The 18711-nt window shown below is 42.0% G+C and overlaps 2 protein-coding genes across 4 annotated transcripts in view; one reads left to right on the top strand and one right to left on the bottom strand.

Annotated features, from left to right (window-relative positions):
* The window catches only part of atp1b1a (ATPase Na+/K+ transporting subunit beta 1a), a 26345-nt gene extending 22560 nt beyond the window's left edge, over positions 1-3785 (top strand). The window contains exons 3-6 of the mRNA XM_076082874.1: positions 1476-1631; positions 1725-1909; positions 2443-2526; positions 2600-3785. Of these exons, the coding sequence (XP_075938989.1) occupies positions 1476-1631; positions 1725-1909; positions 2443-2526; positions 2600-2857 (683 nt within the window). The 3' untranslated portion in view covers positions 2858-3785. The remainder of the gene's footprint in view (positions 1-1475; positions 1632-1724; positions 1910-2442; positions 2527-2599) is intronic.
* On the bottom strand, positions 3709-18541 carry nme7 (NME/NM23 family member 7). 3 transcript variants are annotated; one of them, XR_012950132.1, is made up of 13 exons: positions 18406-18541; positions 16240-16341; positions 15769-15935; positions 15119-15229; positions 11612-11662; positions 10930-11137; positions 10746-10851; positions 8427-8491; positions 7975-8043; positions 7675-7776; positions 5222-5357; positions 4001-4108; positions 3818-3848 (listed from the first exon to the last, which is right to left on the bottom strand). XR_012950132.1 is itself a non-coding variant. In XM_076082871.1 (12 exons), exons 1-12 carry the CDS (start codon positions 18406-18408, stop codon positions 3816-3818), a joined length of 1125 nt encoding a protein of 374 aa, XP_075938986.1. In that variant the 5' UTR covers positions 18409-18541; the 3' UTR covers positions 3709-3815. The 3 variants fall into 3 exon arrangements, 1 of the variants encoding a protein (XP_075938986.1); XM_076082871.1 differs by lacking the exon at positions 5222-5357 and having other exon boundaries at positions 3709-3848; XR_012950133.1 differs by lacking the exon at positions 3818-3848 and having other exon boundaries at positions 5191-5357.
* Between the last annotated feature and the right edge of the window lie 170 nt (positions 18542-18711).

The following is an 18711-nucleotide window of genomic DNA, read 5'->3' as shown; positions in this document are numbered from 1 at the left end:
GCTCTAGATAAAGGAAGCAGCAGCAGCAGTAGTAGTTAGCTCTAGATAAAGGAAGCAGCAGTGGTAGTTAGCTCTAGATAAAGGCAGCAGCAGCAGTAGTAGTTAGCTCTAGATAAAGGAAGCAGCAGCAGTAGTAGTTAGCTCTAGATAAAGGAAGCAGCAGTGGTAGTTAGCTCTAGATAAAGGAAGCAGCAGTAGTAGTTAGCTCTAGATAAAGGAAGCAGCAGCAGTAGTAGTTAGCTCTAGATAAAGGAAGCAGCAGTAGTAGTTAGCTCTAGATAAAGGAAGCAGCAGCAGTAGTAGTTAGCTCTAGATAAAGGAAGCAGCAGTAGTAGTTAGCTCTAGATAAAGGAAGCAGCAGCAGTAGTAGTTAGCTCTAGATAAAGGAAGCAGCAGTAGTAGTTAGCTCTAGATAAAGGAAGCAGCAGCAGTAGTAGTTAGCTCTAGATAAAGGAAGCAGCAGCAGCAGTAGTTAGCTCTAGATAAAGGAAGCAGCAGTAGTTAGCTCTAGATAAAGGAAGCAGCAGCAGCAGTAGTTAGCTCTAGATAAAGGAAGCAGCAGTCGTAGTTAGCTCTAGATAAAGGAAGCAGCAGTAGTAGTTAGCGCTAGATAAAGGAAGCAGCAGTAGTAGTTAGCTCTAGATAAAGGAAGCAGCAGCAGTAGTTAGCTCTAGATAAAGGAAGCAGCAGCAGTAGTTAGCTCTAGATAAAGGAAGCAGCAGTAGTAGTTAGCTCTAGATAAAGGAAGCAGCAGCAGCAGTAGTTAGCTCTAGATAAAGGAAGCAGCAGCAGCAGTAGTTAGCTCTAGATAAAGGAAGCAGCAGCAGTAGTTAGCTCTAGATAAAGGAAGCAGCAGTAGTAGTTAGCTCTAGATAAAGGCAGCAGCAGTAGTAGTTAGCTCTAGATAAAGGAAGCAGCAGCAGCAGCAGTAGTTAGCTCTAGATAAAGGAAGCAGCAGCAGTAGTAGTTAGCTCTAGATAAAGGAAGCAGCAGCAGCAGTTAGCTCTAGATAAAGGAAGCAGCAGCAGTTAGCTTAGCCCTCCTCTCACTCTAAAAGTTTCCATTGTGAGAGAGTGGGGGAGGGGTGCTGCTCACACAACACGCTCACAACTATAGCAACAAACAACGATCGAACAGAGAGGCTGCTGGGAGAAAAAAGAGAAAGGTTTCCTCTCAGCTCTGTTCATGCCACGCCTCAACGAGGCCTCGAGCTCTACGTCTGTGGAAAAGTACAGAGAGTCAGAGTGTTTAGAGTCTGATGTGATGCACCTCAATGCAGAGACACTTTAACTTTACTTTATCTTTATTATTAATATTAATATTATTAAAAACTCTGAACTCTATGAGAGTCAATCGTTTACTTTATTTAATTAATAAAACACTTTCATTTTGAATATTTGAACTTTTAAGAATCCATATTTTCCTTTTTATTAAACCCGTGTTATATTTTATTAAACCTGAGTTTATGTCTTCAGGTCTGTCTCACACGCCGCGTTCAGAGAAATCTGAGATCGCGTACAAAGTGTCTGATCCTGCTTCTTACAAGAAGTACGTGGACGCTGTGGCGGAGTTCCTCACCAAGTACGACGAAGCCCGGCAGACCGACCAGAACAATTTCGAGGACTGTGGAGGTTAGTATGAGCCAATCACAGAGCGGCTGCTGTATTGATCCCTGATTGTTATCTTATTATTAATAATATCTTATTATTATTCCTTCTTCTGAGACTCTCCTCTGAGCTACAAGGACCGAGGCACCATTGAGAAAGACCTGGGTCAGAGGAAGGCGTGTCGCTTCAAACGGACTTGGCTCAGCAGCTGCTCCGGAGAGAGCGACCCGAACTACGGCTTCAAGGACGCGACGCCGTGTATCATCGTCAAGCTCAACAGGATCGTCAACTTCATGCCAAAGGTCGGTCTAACAAACACAAATCATCTGGAGATCTTGAGTCACGTGATGTAGATGTTAGAACATGAAGACTGTTGTGTTCACGTGTACATGAAGTTAAACATGTGAAGCGTTAGCTGATGTTAGTCCTCGTCTCATGAAGAATCAGATTAAAGGAGATTCTTCTTGGTTCCATGTGTCACATTATAAAAGTAGCCTCATTTACATGCATTCACTTGGTCCCTTGAAGCTAATACTAGCATAAACTGGTGGCGGTTACAGCTGCATTGTGGGTAATGTAGGCAGCAGATAGTGTAATAAAAGAGGATATCTCTGGTTCTGCTGCATTGATTTTGATCCTTTTAGTTTTTATTTGAACCGTAAACCGGTAGAGTTGTTTACTCCTGATATAGTTATTAATATCACAGATTGTTACTGAATTACTACTCAGAACTGTGCTGGTTTATACGCTGCTGTTTGCTGCTGTTGTGAAGAACACGTTGCATCATGGGAAACCACGTGACCTCACACTCGGGATGTTCTCTCTCTGGTTTCAGGCTCCGACCGACAACCAGTCTCTCCCAGGGCCTCTTCAGACCAGCGCTCAGCCCAACCTGATCCCCATCTTCTGCAAGAACAAGGTAGGTCCCGTCCTCTCTGTTGTTAACACAGTGAGGAGACGTTGAGTTTAAACCCTCCGTTGGTGTTCCTCAGAGAGACGAGGACGAGAGCAAGATCGGACCGATCAAGTACTTTGGTCTGGGCGAAGGCTTCCCTCTGCAGTACTACCCGTACTACGGCAAGCTGCTGCACCCCCAGTACCTGCAGCCGCTGGTGGCCATCCAGTTCACCAACCTGACCCTGGACACGGAGCTCCGCATCGAGTGCAAAGTGTTCGGAGGCAACATCGGCTACAGCGAGAAGGACCGCTACCAGGGACGCTTCGACGTCAAGTTCACCATCGCCTCGTGACCGTCTCTCACTTTGACACCGACACATTGTAGAGAGAATAAAAGAGTTGAGATAAACACCACTAGTCTTTGAACATTCATCATATACAGGACCTACACTTAATCTGTGTGCTTTACACTAGCTTCTCTCTGTGTGTGTGTGTGTGTGTGTGTGTGTGTGTGTGTGTGTGTGTGTGTGTGTGTGTGTGTGTGTGTGTGTGTGTGTGTGTGTGTGTGTGTGTGTGTGTGTGTGTGTGTGTGTGTGTGTGTGTGTGTGTGTGTGTGTGTGTGTGTGTGTGTGTGTGTGTGTGTCCCCAGGGTTAGAATGTAAAATACAAGAGTAGCAATAGCAAATATTTATTCTATTGTACATGAGAATATTCCTCGAGCCATGTGTTCATCTATTACTGTAACTCCACTACTGACGTGTAGCTCTTTGTGTCCTCAGTGTTTCATCCTGAAGGTGTTCTCAGAGTCCTGTTGTGCTCCGTCTTATGTCCGCTTCAGTGGTCCAAGGTGTGTGTGTGTTAATGTGCTCTAACTGAATACTGGCATGGTACTCTGACCCTCTGACTGACTCCATGGAAGCGTTCTTCTTCTGTTCCTTCTTAACTGGTAGTGTAGAGCTTTGTGAGTCATCTCCAACTCTGATCTGTTTCTGCTGGAGACATCACACGACATGATGCAACTTACTATTGAATGTTTTAACCATTTTCATGGTGGAAGAATTTTATATTTATGCAGTTGTACATTTTTTTCAAAGTGTAATGTATGAATAAAAAAAAAAAAAAGTCACTGGTCTAAAAAAAAAAAAAGGTTAGTTGAGAGGACATCGGAGGCGTTTCCCGTGTAATGACATGTTTAGTCGGTGTGTTCAATGTTGAAGATCAAACACTTTATTTAATCTGCATAAGGCTGAAACAATAAACAGAAACATGAGTCAACTGTCACGTCTTCTTCTGCAGCTTCCTGTGTATTTGTCATCCGTCCAGAATCTTGAAGAAATACTGAACCTGAGAACAGAAACGAGTTAAAGTTCAGTCACGTGTGGAACAAAAGGTTCTTCTGTCCGACTCGGCTCACGCTGGTTCTCACAGCAATGTCGTTGTTTCGTGGGGTCAGAGGTGAGGGGGCGTGTCCTGAGGATCGGGCGATGCCCACTCACCTCCAGCACGCCGTCCTCGGGGAGGTCTGTGACGTGGACGCCGTTCTTCACTTTGTCTCTGCCGTACAGCGCTCGCAGAGACGAGGGGCGGAGGTGTCTGGAGACTTCCTGTTGAAACATGATTCCTCCACTTAGTGGGAAGTAACTGAGTACTTTTACTCAAATACATTCATCTGACTGCTTTAATTCATTTTACACACAAAACATATAAAGAGTTTATCAAATGTAATGCTTCATTATAAAGCAGTACAATTAATCAATTATAAACTATTTTGATGAAAGTTATATTCTAATTTATTTTGAATCATTTGGGTTTTATTTTTTAAACATTTTTCTGCATTGAATACTTTTACTTTAAATACTTTACCTCTACTTTAACTGAAGGACTTTTACTTGTAGTTCCACAGTGGGGTATTAGTACTTTTACTTGTATTTCCACAGTGGGGTATTAGTATTTTTTCTTGTATCTCCACAGTGGGGTATTAGTACTTTTACTTGTATCTCCACAGTGGGGTATTAGTACTTTTACTTGTATTTCCACAGTGGGGTATTAGTACTTTTACTTGTATTTCCACAGTGGGGTATTAGTACTTTTACTTGTAGTATTTCCACAGTGGGGTATTAGTACTTTTACTTGTATTTCCACAGTGGGGTATTAGTATTTTTTCTTGTATCTCCACAGTGGGGTATTAGTACTTTTACTTGTATCTCCACAGTGGGGTATTAGTACTTTTACTTGTATTTCCACAGTGGGGTATTAGTACTTTTACTTGTATTTCCACAGTGGGGTATTAGTACTTTTACTTGTATTTCCACAGTGGGGTATTAGTACTTTTACTTGTATTTCCACAGTGGGGTATTAGTACTTTTACTTGTATTTCCACAGTGGGGTATTAGTACTTTTACTTGTATCTCCACAGTGGGGTATTAGTACTTTTACTTGTAGTATTTCCACAGTGGGGTATTAGTACTTTTACTTGTAGTATTTCCACAGTGGGGTATTAGTACTTTTACTTGTATCTCCACAGTGGGGTATTAGTACTTTTACTTTTATTTCCACAGTGGGGTATTAGTACTTTTACTTGTAGTATTTCCACAGTGGGGTATTAGTACTTTTACTTGTAGTATCTCCACAGTGGGGTATTAGTACTTTTACTTGTATCTCCACAGTGGGGTATTAGTACTTTTACTTGTAGTATCTCCACAGTGGGGTATTTGTACTTGTACTGCAGTAGAGGCTCAGAGTACTTCCTTCTTATCAGGGTGATAAACATGGAAGTAAATGTGATGACACGTTCAGATGGACATCCTGTTCTGTGATGACTCAGCAGCTGATCATGTGACCTGCAGACAGGAACTGAGACGGACCACCAGCAGGATCTGTTCTTATAAATACTACTCTGAAGTGTTTTGACCCCTCTCAAGGCCAAACTGGGCTCTTTGACCCCCCCTCCCCCCCCCATGTGAATAATTAATTCACTCTGAATATAGAACATATAGAGCTCGTACTGAATATAGAACGGGACCGTCATGTGATACTTTAGTTAAAACTGATCAGAGACCAGCTGAACCTCAACAGGGTCCACGGTCATCAGAGACTCCTGGTTCTATTGATCGGTGGTGCTGATAGGTTCAGGAACCCTGGGAACTTTGGGTCATCTGAGACGACTTCTTTCTTATTTCAGCTCTCAGAACCTGGAGCTCACTGATCATCGACATGAACATCAGACACAGCGGCTACGATGCTACGAGGCTATCAGCGGCTACAATGCTATCAGCGGCTACGATGCTACGATGCTATCAGCGGCTACGAGGCTATCAACGGCTACGATGCTACAAGGCTATCAGCTGCTACGATGCTATCAGCGGCTACGATGCTATGACGCTATCGGCAGCTACGACGCTATTAGCGGCTACGATGCTACGACGCTATCAGCGGTTACGATGCTACGAGGCTATCAGCGGCTACAATGCTACGAGGCTATCAGCTGCTACGATGCTATCAGCGGCTACGATGCTATGACGCTATCGGCGGCTACGATGCTATTAGCGGCTACGATGCTACGACGCTATCAGCGGTTACGATGCTACGAGGCTATCAGCTGCTACGATGCTATCAGCGGCTACGATGCTATCAGCGGTTACGAGGCTATCAGCTGCTACGATGCTATCAGCGGCTACGATGCTATCAGCGGCTACGATGCTATCAGCGGCTACGATGCTACGAGGCTATCAGCTGCTACGATGCTATCAGCGGCTACGATGCTACGATGCTATCAGCGGTTACGATGCTACGAGGCTATCAGCTGCTACGATGCTATCAGCGGCTACGACGCTATCAGCGGCTACGATGCTACGAGGCTATCAGCGGCTACGATGCTATCAGCGGCTACGATGCTACGACGCTATCAGCGGCTACGATGCTACGAGGCTATCAGCGACTACGATGCTACGAGGCTATCAGCGGCCGCATTCCATTCTGAGTGAACTCGCCCGTCACACTGAGTTATTATTGGCTGAACTGTTGGAGTGTTTTTTTAGAGAGAATCGGTCAGAGGTGAACATCAGGACTACAAACATGGCCGCTCGGTCGTCTGCGTGTACGGAGGTTTACTGAGACCTACGAGTCCCAACGGGTCTATTAATAACAATAAGAACAATTATTATTAATAATAATACACGTATTTTTTTTAAATACAAAAATAATAATTATTAATAATTAAATAATTTTAAAAAACATCAAATAATAATAATCATAATAATTATTATGATTATTATTATTATTATTATTAATAATAATATAATAAAGTACTACGGGTAAACCAGGCTACATCTCTCCTCTGATGGATCTTTAGAGTCAACAGAGTTCTATATTTAGTTCTATATTTATCTCAGTGACTCCAGGAACAGGAAGCTTTACACAGATGGATGAAAAAATCAATAATAAAATCATATTCTGAGCCGACATGATGCTCAGAGAGTTTAACAGGAAGTTCATCTTCATCTATGAAGACCAACAACCAGCTCCTCTCGTGAGCTTCATGAAGCTCACTCAAACAGTGTCTCGTATTTAATCTCTCAATCACAGCGATGATGACCAGCTGACTGTCGTCATTCTGGGAGAACACTACCGCTTGTTGTCCACTGGGGGCGCCGACTTCACCGCAACATGAAAGTTCCTGGTAGCTGCTTTAAGTGTAGACAGCAGAAACCCGACCGGAGGCTTCATTACTTTGGCATCAATGAGCTGCTGTTGCTTTACGGTCATGTGACCTGGAAATCATTAGCCAATTAACTGGCTTCCTGTTGTGTGGGAGTAACCTCGGTGACTTTGTGACGAAGGACTGAAGGAAATCTGTCCTTCAGTCCTTCGTCATTATACTGTATATACTGTATATATATATCCGACATGTCTTCAATTCAATACTTATAGTGTCATTTGACAGAGGTATAGTTTTCAGATTATCCTCTGCTGATATTAGCATTTGGCATTAACGCCAAATATTGTTAAGGAGTGTGAATGGATGCCACTCCGCTGCATAAAAACTCACCTTCAAAATAAAAGCACACGATTTTTTATTTTTTTTTCAGACAAAGGTCCGCGACCCACTGACAACGGGTCCGCGACCCACCAGTCGAGAATCAGTGTTCTAAAGGTCCTAAAGAGAACTCACCGGGTCGGCAGGTCCACAGAACCTCCTGAAGGCCTGAGGGGCGTCGGTGCCGTGGATCTCCAGAACCATGCAGGGTCCAGAGCACAGCTCGGTCACCATGTTCTGCAGGGAGAGGAACCACACGTCTCTGTTACAGGAGAACCTTCACAGAGAAACAAACACAGAACCACGGGTTCTCTTCTCACAGAACCACGGGTTCTCTTCTCACAGAACCACGGGTTCTCTACTCACAGAACCAGGGGTTCTCTACTCACAGAACCACGGGTTCTCTTCTCACAGAACCACAGGTTCTCTACTCACAGGGTACTCGCTGACCACGCCTCGGTACACCTCGTAGAACTCTTCTGCGTTGGCCCGATCCACATTGAACTGAGAGGAGGAAAGATGATGAAATATGGAGAAAGCAGAACATGAAGGAATGTTGATGAATGAAATGTAAATAGTGTGTTAGTGTTTACGCCGCCATCATCACACAAACACCAGCGTATCTACAGCTTCAAGGCTGTGACTCTTTATTCCATCCCATAAATAACATCAGAGCTCTGTGTGAGGCGACACGGAAGAAACCTGATCGATCGATCGGTGTCCTGAGGACAGAGACACGAGGTCACCGTCAGCTCTGGTAATGAGGTCAGCCGGTCAATACGGACACATAGTGGTGACACGAGGACGGAGACACGAGGACGGAGACACGAGGACGGGGACACGAGGACGGAGACACGAGGACGTGTTGTTCTTTTTGTGTTTTTTACCATCTGAAGTGCTGAGATGTTAAATCCAGACTCTGAGATGGAGTTCAGGATCTTCCCCGTCAGACCTGTGAAACACATCAACTCTTCATCACTATTTATTATCTGTATTCAATATCATTGTTCCTGAAGGAGGCGTCATGCTGATATGTCATACATATATATGACTCTCTTATTGACCCTCAGGTCATCTCCTTTGGACAGACAGACAGAGAGACAGAGAGAGACAGACAGACAGACAGAGACACTGAGACAGTGAAGGACAGTCAGACAGACGAAGAAGATGATGAAGGTTATTCTCATCGGTATGTTGCTGTGATGAATTTCTCTCTTACTGTGTGTGTGTGTGTGTGCGTGTGTGTGCTTGTTTGTGTGTGTGTGTGCGTGTGTGTGTGTGTGTGCGTGTGTGTGTGTGTTAGGTAAGTAACCACCTCTGTGTGCCCCCCCCCCCCCACCCCCCCCCACCCCCCCCACCAGCTGTTGCTGTTGCTAGGAGACCCAGTTCTGGGCGCCTGGCAACAGAAGCTGCTCGACTCTGAGTGATTATCAGACACGACTCTCTATCAGCGCTGTGATTGGCTGGAGAGCTGGAGTGTAATTCGGCCTCCAAAATGATCTTCAACACACACACACACAAACAAGCACACACACACACACACTCTCAAACACACTATCTCAAACACACACACGCACACACACAAGCTCTCACACACACACACACACTCACACGCACACACACTCTCAAACACACACACGCACACTCTCACACACACACACACACAAACAAGCACACACACACTCTCAAACACACACACACAAACAAGCACACACACACACACACACACACGCACACACACACACTCTCAAACACACACGCACACACACACAAACAAGCACACACACACACGCACACACACACTCTCAAACACACACGCACACACACACAAACAAGCACACACACACAAACAAGCACGCACACACACACACTCTCACACACGCACACAAGCGCACACACACTCACAGGTGTGTGTGTGTGCGTGTGTGTGTGCAGGTTTCAACAGGTGACATTTAAGACTTTTGTCGACCTCGTGGAATGAAATGTTTAACACCCGTTTTGTTTTTGTATGAAGCAACGTTAGCATGAGTGAAAGACTCGAGGCCGTCTTGTGATTGGCTCACAGGCCGGAGGAGCTTCACTACTTCCTTGTGCCCTCGCTGTGACCTCATCTATCTTCATTAGATAAACTCTGGGATGCTTTGTTTAAACTGGCCTGTGGATCGTAGCCTGAGCCTCTGCAGACGGTCCTGTTAGCACCGTTAGCACCGTTAGCTGCGATCCACCGGCTCAGGCGTCGCCATGTTGAGAGCCATTGAGAGGCAATCGAAAATGCTCCCAATCTGGTATGTTGCTCCTTTAAGGCGACAGCAGCTGTTAAAATGATGTGAGTTCAACCAAAGACCATCAGACCACGACGGGCTCAGACTAACTGCTGGATTCATAAAGTTACAGACCTAGAAATGTTTAAATGAAATGTACTTCACCATCGAGGAGAGAGCTGGAATTAAAAATGTGTCGTGGCAGTTTGTATTTAATAGACTAAGAGAGATTTCATCATTCATGTGGTGTAACAGTAACAACTCATTCCACCCTGCAGCCAAACAAAGAAGCTTTCACTGGGTCACCCTCTCATAGAACTTTCTCACGGCACAGATTTAGACTTGTCCCAGCAGGAAAAGCAGCAGCAACAACATCAACGATGGCTTCGTTCCATGTAGGTGTGGCTCGATCACCGGCACACCTACAGCACAACATAAAGGGCTTTTATTTTGACGGGGTCAACATGTCCTGCTGGGAGAAAGGTCTTTACACATAAGAAGGAGACTACAGCAATGCTGGCTCTGCTTTGAGCTAAATGCTAACACGCTGATGCTAACCACCATCTCAGGTGTTCCAGTCATGAAGATAAAGTAACAGGTCACATGACCAGGTGGTGGCGCTGTAGAAGAAGAGTCCTTACACCCACAGTGAGCGACTCGTGAGGCTAAAAATAGAGAAAAGAACGAGAGCTCAGATACTTGATGGAAAGTGAGCTGGTTCCAGATCAGATAGCAGACTGAGGAGAAGCTCTCCAGATCAAACGAGTCCTTCAGCTCTCTGTGAGCACATTTCACAGGTCACAGCTCCAGAGGCATGCCCCCCCCCCCCCCCCAGGGATCAGATTTAGGGATTTGGAAAAACCCAGCGGCCCGATGTGGTCGGCCTCACTCAGGAATGTTTCACCGCGGTGATAATAACCTCCACAAATAGAGAGCGGTCCGTACCTTCTGATACGGCGTGAGGTTTGATGATGCAACACGTGCAGTCTGAGTACGTGGCCGTGTTGGCGGGACCGCGGCCGACGGTGGACGGGAAGAAGAACTCCAGCTCCTGATGCAAGAGACAGAATGAAAAACGTTAAGGTGCATAAATCAGAACACCAATAAAGCTCTGATTTCGCGTTTTTACTCTCGCGGCTGCAGCCAGCGTGTCGGAGCCGTGGCCGACGTTCTTGAGGCCGTCGGTTCCGAACCGAGCTCGGACGCTCTGTGGCGCCTCCTTCCTCGCCGCCGAGGAGTCGGCGGGCCCCAGGAGCCTCCTCCAGATGGCCACGGCCCCGTCCCCCATCAGCTCCAGGGCCACCACGGGGCCCGAGGACGCAAACTGGACCAGGTTACTGGAACGAGAAGCATGTTAGTGGAGCTAGTTTACTTTAGTTTAGTTTAGTTTAGTTGCACAATTTAAACAATACAATAAAAATAAACAATCATAACAGATAAATAATATCACAGTGCAGGAAGAGGCAAAAAGCCAACTGGGCTTATTTGAAGTCTCCATATAATATTAACATTTTATAATATTATAATATTACAGATTATTCCAACACTTCTATATATTTATGTGTGATTTGTACATAATTTGCACTGAAAGTCTTGCTTCACATAATAAACTGAACTCATAGTCAGAGAACGTCCAGTATAATGTGTCTGAATGTGACTCCGGTTCTGTTAAATGTGTCTGAATGTGACTCTGTGGTTCTGTTAAATGTGTCTGAATGTGACTCCGGTTCTGTTAAATGTGTCTGAATGTGACTCCGGTTCTGTTAATGATCCGTCGGCTCTCAGCCGGCTAATCATTGACCGGCACTCACTTGAAGAAAGGCTTTGACTGATGTTCCACATAAAAGTCTGCCGCCTGCCTCCTGTAAGGAGAGAGGAACCGTAAAGAGTGGAGTTAATGAGTGGCCACCTTATCTCACCAGTTTCTCTGTGAAGCTCCAACTAAACCGACCACAGAGACGTTATTTCACTTCTTCAGGGTTAACGGTGGACTTGGTGTCAAAGGTTCTGATTATTAAAAATAAAACAATGTTTTACCACAAACACCAAACACGCTGATTCCAGAGGGAAGTATTAGAACCTCAGGAGGGAGTTTATTCATCAGATAAGAATGAGAAAGTGTTTTCAATCAGGGTTTTATAACAAACAGCAGCACTAGTTTACTAGTTTAACTACTTTACTACTTTACTAGTTTAGTAGGTTACTAGTTTAGTAGTTTACTACTTTACTAGTTTACTAATTTACTACTAAACTACTTTACTAGTTTACTACTAAACTACTTTACTAGTTTAGTAGTTTACTACTTTACTAGTTTAATAGGTTACTACTTTACTAGTTTTGTAGTTTACTAGTTTAGTAGGTTACTACTTTACTAGTTTATTAATTTACTACTAAACTGCTTTACTAGGTTAGTACTTTACTAGTGTACTAGTTTACTACTTTATTAGTTTAGTAGGTTACTAGTTTACTAGGTTAGTAGGTTACTACTTTATTAATTTAGTTGTTTACTAGTTTAGTAGGTTACTAGTTTAGTAGTTTACTACTTTACTAGTTTACTACTTTACTAGTTTATTAATTTACTACTAAACTGCTTTACTAGTTTACTACTTTACTAGTTTATTAATTTACTACTAAACTGCTTTACTAGGTTAGTACTTTACTAGTGTACTAGTTTACTACTTTACTAGTGTACTAATTTACTAGTGTACTAGTTTACTACTTTACTAGTTTACTAATTTACTACTAAACTGCTTTATTAGTTTAGTAGTTTACTAATTTAGTAGGTTACTACTTTACTAGTTTACTACTAAACTACTTTAGTAGTTTACTACTTTACTAGTTTACTAATTTACTACTAAACTACTTTACTAGTTTACTAATTTACTACTAAACTACTTTACTAGTTTACTACTAAACTACTTTACTAGTTTAGTAGTGTACTACTTTACTACTTTCCCAGTTTACTACTTTAGTAGTTTCGTACTTTACTACTTTACTAGTTTAGTAGGTTACTAGTTTAGTAGTTTACTACTTTACGAGTTTACTAATTTACTACTAAACTACTTTACTACTAAACTACTTTACTACTAAACTACTTTACTGGTTTACTACTTTCCTAGTTTACTACTTTAGTAGTTTACTACTTTACTAGTTTACTAATTTACTACTTTACTACTAAACTGCTTTACTAGTTTAGTAGTTTACTAATTTAGTAGGTTACTACTTTACTAGTTTACTAATTTACTACGAAACTACTTTACTAGTTTAGTAGTTTACTACTTTAGTAGTTTATTAGTTTACTACTTTACTAGTTTAATAGGTTACTACTTTACTAGTTTAGTAGTTTACTAGTTTAGTAGGTTACTAGTTTACTACTTTCCTAGTTTACTACTTTAGTAGTTTATTAGTTTTCTACTTTACTAGTTTAATAGGTTACTACTTTACTAGTTTAGTAGTTTACTAGTTTAGTAGGTTACTAGTTTACTGCTTTACTAGTTTACTACTTTACTAGTTTAGTAGGTTACTAGGTTAGTAGGTTACTACTTTACTAATTTTGTTGTTTACTAGTTTAGTAGGTTACTAGTTTATTAGTTTACTACTTTACTAGTTTAGTAGTTTACTAGTTTAGTAGGTTACTAGTATACTGCTTTACTAGTTTAGTAGGTTACTAGTTTAGTAGTTTACTACTTTACTAGTGTACTACTTTACTAGTTTACTAATATACTACTTTCCTAGTTTACTACTTTAGTAGTTTAGTACTTTACTACTTTACAAATTTAGTAGGTTACTACTTTACTAGTTTAGTAGTTTACTACTTTCCTAGTTTACTACTTTAGTAGTTTACTAGTTTAATAGGTTACTACTTTACTAGTTTAGTAGGTTACTAGTTTACTGCTTTACTAGTGTACTACTTTACTAGTTTACTCATTTACTACTAAACTACTTTACTAGTTTACTACTAAACTGCTTTACTACTTTACTAGTTTACTACTTTACTACTTTATTAGTTTACTAGTTTAGTGTCACTTCTTTAGATGTAATCTGTGGTTCTGTTGCTAGGAGACAAAACTCTGCTGAGGAGCGTCCTTCAAACCAACTGAAGACATTTTAGTGAAATATGTCGACATTCAAATTAAACATATTAAACCCACCAAATGAAATAATAATATTTCAGAGACTCTTTTGTTAATTGGGAGTAAAGAAATATGAAAATTACAAGGAATGAAAAAAAGAAACCTTGAGAGTTGGTGAACAAACAGAGAGACAGACACTTTATTTTTGCTACAGCAGCATTAAAGGTACATGTAAAGCAATACAAAATATGAAATATAAAAATGTACAATATATTCAATAAAATTTAATATTTAATCAACTAACTAAACAATAGTGCAAAGTTTTAGAAAAACGTTACAGTCCATTGTCTGACCAAACAAGCCTGAACAAAAGGGTAAACAAAAAAACAAAAAGAAGAGGAAAAAAGACTTAAAATGAAAACACACGAGGAGCTGCTGCAACACAAGTATGTAAGAAGAGCTGATAGGAAGGACCTCCTGAGTCCTCATGTTCTGATGCCTCATGTTCTGATGCCTCAGGTTCTGATACCTCATGTTCTGATGCCTCGTGTTCTAATGCCTCATGTTCTGATACCTCATGTTCTGATACCTCGTGTTCTGATGCCTCGTGTTCTGATACCTCGTGTTCTGATGCCTCGTGTTCTGATACCTCATGTTCTGATACCTCATGTTCTGATGCCTCGTGTTCTGATGCCTCATGTTCTGATACCTCATGTTCTGATACCTCGTGTTCTGATGCCTCGTGTTCTGATACCTCATGTTCTGATGCCTCGTGTTCTGATACCTCATGTTCTGATACCTCGTGTTCTGATGCCTCATGTTCTGATACCTCGTGTTCTGATGCCTCGTGTTCTGATACCTCATGTTCTGATGCCTCGTGTTCTGATACCTCATGTTCTGATACCTCGTGTTCTGATGCCTCGTGTTCTGATGCCTCGTGTTCTGATACCTCAGGTTCTGATACCTCATGTTCTGATGCCTCGTGTTCTAATGCCTCGTGTTCTGATACCTCATGTTCTGATACCTCGTGTTCTGATGCCTCGTGTTCTGATGCCTCGTGTTCTGATACCTCATGTTCTGATACCTCGTGTTCTGATGCCTCGTGTTCTGATACCTCTTGTTCTGATACCTCATGTTCTGATACCTCGTGTTCTGATGCCTCGTGTTCTAATACCTCGTGTTCTGATGCCTCGTGTTCTGATACCTCGTGTTCTGATGCCTCATGTTGTGATGCCTCCTTCTTACCAGGTGAGCGTGGTCATCTTAGCTTTGGTCACCATCAGGTTTGAGGAGTAGATCGACTCCAACATGTCTCCCATCTTGGTGACGACGTCTGGCTTTATCAGAGCCAAAGTTCTGGAGAAACGGATCATAAGTGAGAAACAGAAGCACTAAGAATAAAGAATTAACCCTTCGATGTGCCTCACCTCAGTGTTGTGGACTCTTTATACATACAGTATATACATATATATATATATATATATATATGTATATATGTATATATGTATATATATAAAATCTGATTCTGATCACTGCTTTGCGTCTTTAGTGATGAAACTCGAGCTGGTTTTGATAAATAGGAAACGTCTTAACTGAGTATTGTTTTGGGGTCTGTGCTCATTTATATATTATAGTTATTAAAGCACAACCAGAGTCATTTAGCAACGACAGATTGATCTATAAACATCCAATAAATGCAGAAAACGTATTAAATCTATAATACAACACATTTCCTTTATATTAGATATGATATTATAACACTGAGGACAATGTGAGGAGGTGAATTATGTCTGTGAGACTATCCTTCATTCATTGAATAATGCTAATACAACATAAAGATTATGAGCCACAGTTACAGGAGACTACAGATGATGTGTATTATGAGTTTGAACTACCTCTCTTTCGTGCTGCCCAGTTTGTTGGCCGTGTATTGATCTCCGTACTCGATCAGATTCAGCTGTCGAGAGAAAACGTTCACTCGGTTCCCGACGAACAGATCCTCCTGATGGAGCTCCTCGTATTTAGTCCTCCTCAGGAAGGTTCGCTGGTTTTTAACGTCAAACTGAGAATAAAAACACGTCGGCAGTTTATTCAAGTTAAATAGTTGAAGATCTTTGACTGAGTTTACACAAACACTAATATTCAGAATATGACAATCTATTCTATTTGATTTAAACAGCACATTGTGTTTAAAGACTCTGAATATAGTATTGTGACATGTTTACAGATCATTCACTATATACAGCTCCATGGGGGTTTACAGGGATCTATAGTGAGAACAAACACTAACATACTGGATGAAAGAGCCTCAGAAAGATGAAGCCTGTAACCGATGAAGCTCAGTGACCGCTGCAGTGAATGCTCACCATCTCCACCGAGCTGTCTTTGGGGTAGTACAACAGTTGGTAGCGCCGCAGGAGACCTGCAGTCGGGTCGAACCACTCGGTGAGAAAGGCGTAGCGGTCCTCCTGAAGGAGTCAAGGAACGAGGACACAAAGAGGGATGCCTCACTTCAGACTGCTGTTATAGATGTGTGTGTCGGTCTCAGTCAGATATAGAGTCGTATGGTTTTTACAATGAGAACTCTGAGCATGAGTTCATATTAATGAAGTTGAGGTTTCATGCGTTAGACGTTGTGGTCCTTTAAGTTCATACTCGTGGTGGTGTCAGTGTCCTCTCATCCTCCTGTCCCTGTGTCCATGATGATAACCTACTCGTATAGACACTCAGACATGCTGCTGCTCAACAGGAATGTCACTGTGATGGAGTACATCAAGTTTAAGTCTCTGCAGCTGAAGTTCTTCTAAAGAGCGTGAAGGAGGTTCTTTTACTCTCATAGAAGGTTTTTACACCTTCAAGGTAAAAGGTTTCAGGAAATGTCTTGTTGCCATGGCAGCTATCAGTCAGCTGTTTGTTGTTAGTGGACACTAACAAAATACAAATGATCGTCTCCAGTTCATTTGGCTTTAAAAGTAGAGTGTGTCTGTGTGTGTGTCTGTCTGTCTGTGTGTGTCTGTCTGTCTGTGTGTCTGTCTGTGTCTGTCTGTGTGTCTGTCTGTGTATGTGTGTCTGTGTCTGTCTGTGTGTCTGTGTCTGTCTGTCTGTGTGTCTGTCTGTATGTGTGTCTGTGTGTCTGTCTGTCTGTCTGTATGTGTGTCTGTCTGTCTGTGTGTCTGTCTGTATGTGTGTCTGTCTGTGCGTCTGTCTGTCTGGCTGTGTCTGTCTGTATGTCTGTGTGTGTCTGTCTGTCTGTCTGTCTGTTTGTGTGTCTGTGTCTGTCTGTGTGTATGTGTGTCTGTGTCTGTCTGTGTGTATGTGTGTCTGTCTGTCTGTGTCTGTCTGTGTGTCTGTCTGTCTGTGTGTCTGTGTATGTGTGTCTGTCTGTGTGTCTGTATGTGTGTCTGTGTGTCTGTCTGTATGTGTGTCTGTGTGTCTGTCTGTCTGTGTGTCTGTGTGTCTGTCTGTCTGTATGTGTGTCTGTCTGTGTGTCTGTCTGTCTGGCTGTGTCTGTCTGTCTGTGTGTCTGTCTGTCTGTGTGTCTGTGTCTGTCTGTGTGTCTGTCTGTCTGTCTGTATGTGTGTCTGTCTGTATGTGTGTCTGTGTCTGTCTGTGTGTCTGTCTGTATGTGTGTCTGTGTGTCTGTCTGTCTGGCTGTGTCTGTCTGTCTGTGTGTCTGTCTGTCTGTGTGTCTGTGTCTGTCTGTGTGTCTGTCTGTCTGTGTGTCTGTCTGTCTGTCTGTCTGTCTGTCTGTGTGTCTGTGTGTCTGTCTGTCTGTCTGTCTGTCTGTGTGTCTGTCTGTCTGTGTGTCTGTCTGTCTGTCTGTCTGTATGTGTGTCTGTCTGTATGTGTGTCTGTGTCTGTCTGTCTGTGTTCAATTAGATTAAATTAAATTTATTTTGTATAGCCCCAAAATCACAAATCACAATGAATGTGGATGAGACACAGACTCACATTTGTGAAGCTTTAAAATATTTGTAAAAATGCTAAAAAAAGAGAGATTTCACTGCTTTTAACCACCTTGACTCTACTCTATTTACTAACATTATCACACAGTTACATCTTTAACACAATAAATTATATTATTTTTATTTATATAATACATAATTAAATTTGTAGCCACCTAACTTAGCATAACATACTGTACAAAAACACGAACGACTCAACACACTCGTTATGTTGACTTAAAGCTTATTTAACGGTTGTTACAAACAGCTGTAGCTAAAGCTAGCTACTCAATGCTCAGCTAACATTAGCTAGTTAGCTTAGTTAACTGTTATGTATTGTGGTTGTAAAACTGGCTTTAAGTTGCTCGTTAATTTATTTGGCTGACATCAATAAAATACTGTTATTGAGTCTGAACTGTTGTTGGCTAACGGGAGGTTCGTTTGTAACGTTAATCGCTAACTGTTATGCTAATCTAGCTGATAGCCTAGCTGCTAGCTTGTGTTAGCTACGCTAAACGTTACCGAACAAACTCCCGTTTTAGCCCAAATCGAGCGTTAACGTTATTGAACGAGGAAATGTGAACTCACCATTTCGGACAAATCAACACAAGTCTCGCTAGTTATAGTTAAACGTGCCGACACAGGTTTCAGCTAAGCTAAGCTAAGCTACCGTTAGCCATCTGTGGGATACGCTTTGTTGCTATAGTAACCGTGACAAGCCAAGGTGCGTTCAGGTTACATTCATGAAGAAGGAAAACGACCACTTCAACATTTACCAGTGAAAACACCTTCATTAATTAATTAATAAATGTTAAATCAACATTGACAACGTTAGTGATTAATTACTGTAACTTAAATTACAACAATATAAATACTGTGCAATACTACAATTAT

This window comes from Anarhichas minor, unplaced genomic scaffold, assembly GCF_050575085.1.
Source record: "Anarhichas minor isolate MPS153535 unplaced genomic scaffold, ASM5057508v1 ptg000108l, whole genome shotgun sequence".
Classification (NCBI taxonomy): Eukaryota; Metazoa; Chordata; class Actinopteri; order Perciformes; family Anarhichadidae; genus Anarhichas; species Anarhichas minor.
This window is presented reverse-complemented; position numbering and strand designations above follow the sequence as displayed.

Bases quoted from the DNA above. Each gene is read 5' to 3' on its own strand.
- nme7 (XM_076082871.1), bottom strand. The intron at 11,138-11,611 runs GTGAGTGCCGGT...TTCTCGTTCCAG, and splicing joins CAGTCAAAGCCTTTCTTCAA to TAACCTGGTCCAGTTTGCGT. The intron at 7,777-7,974 runs GTGAGTAGAGAA...CTCTCCCTGCAG, and splicing joins GCGTGGTCAGCGAGTACCCT to AACATGGTGACCGAGCTGTG.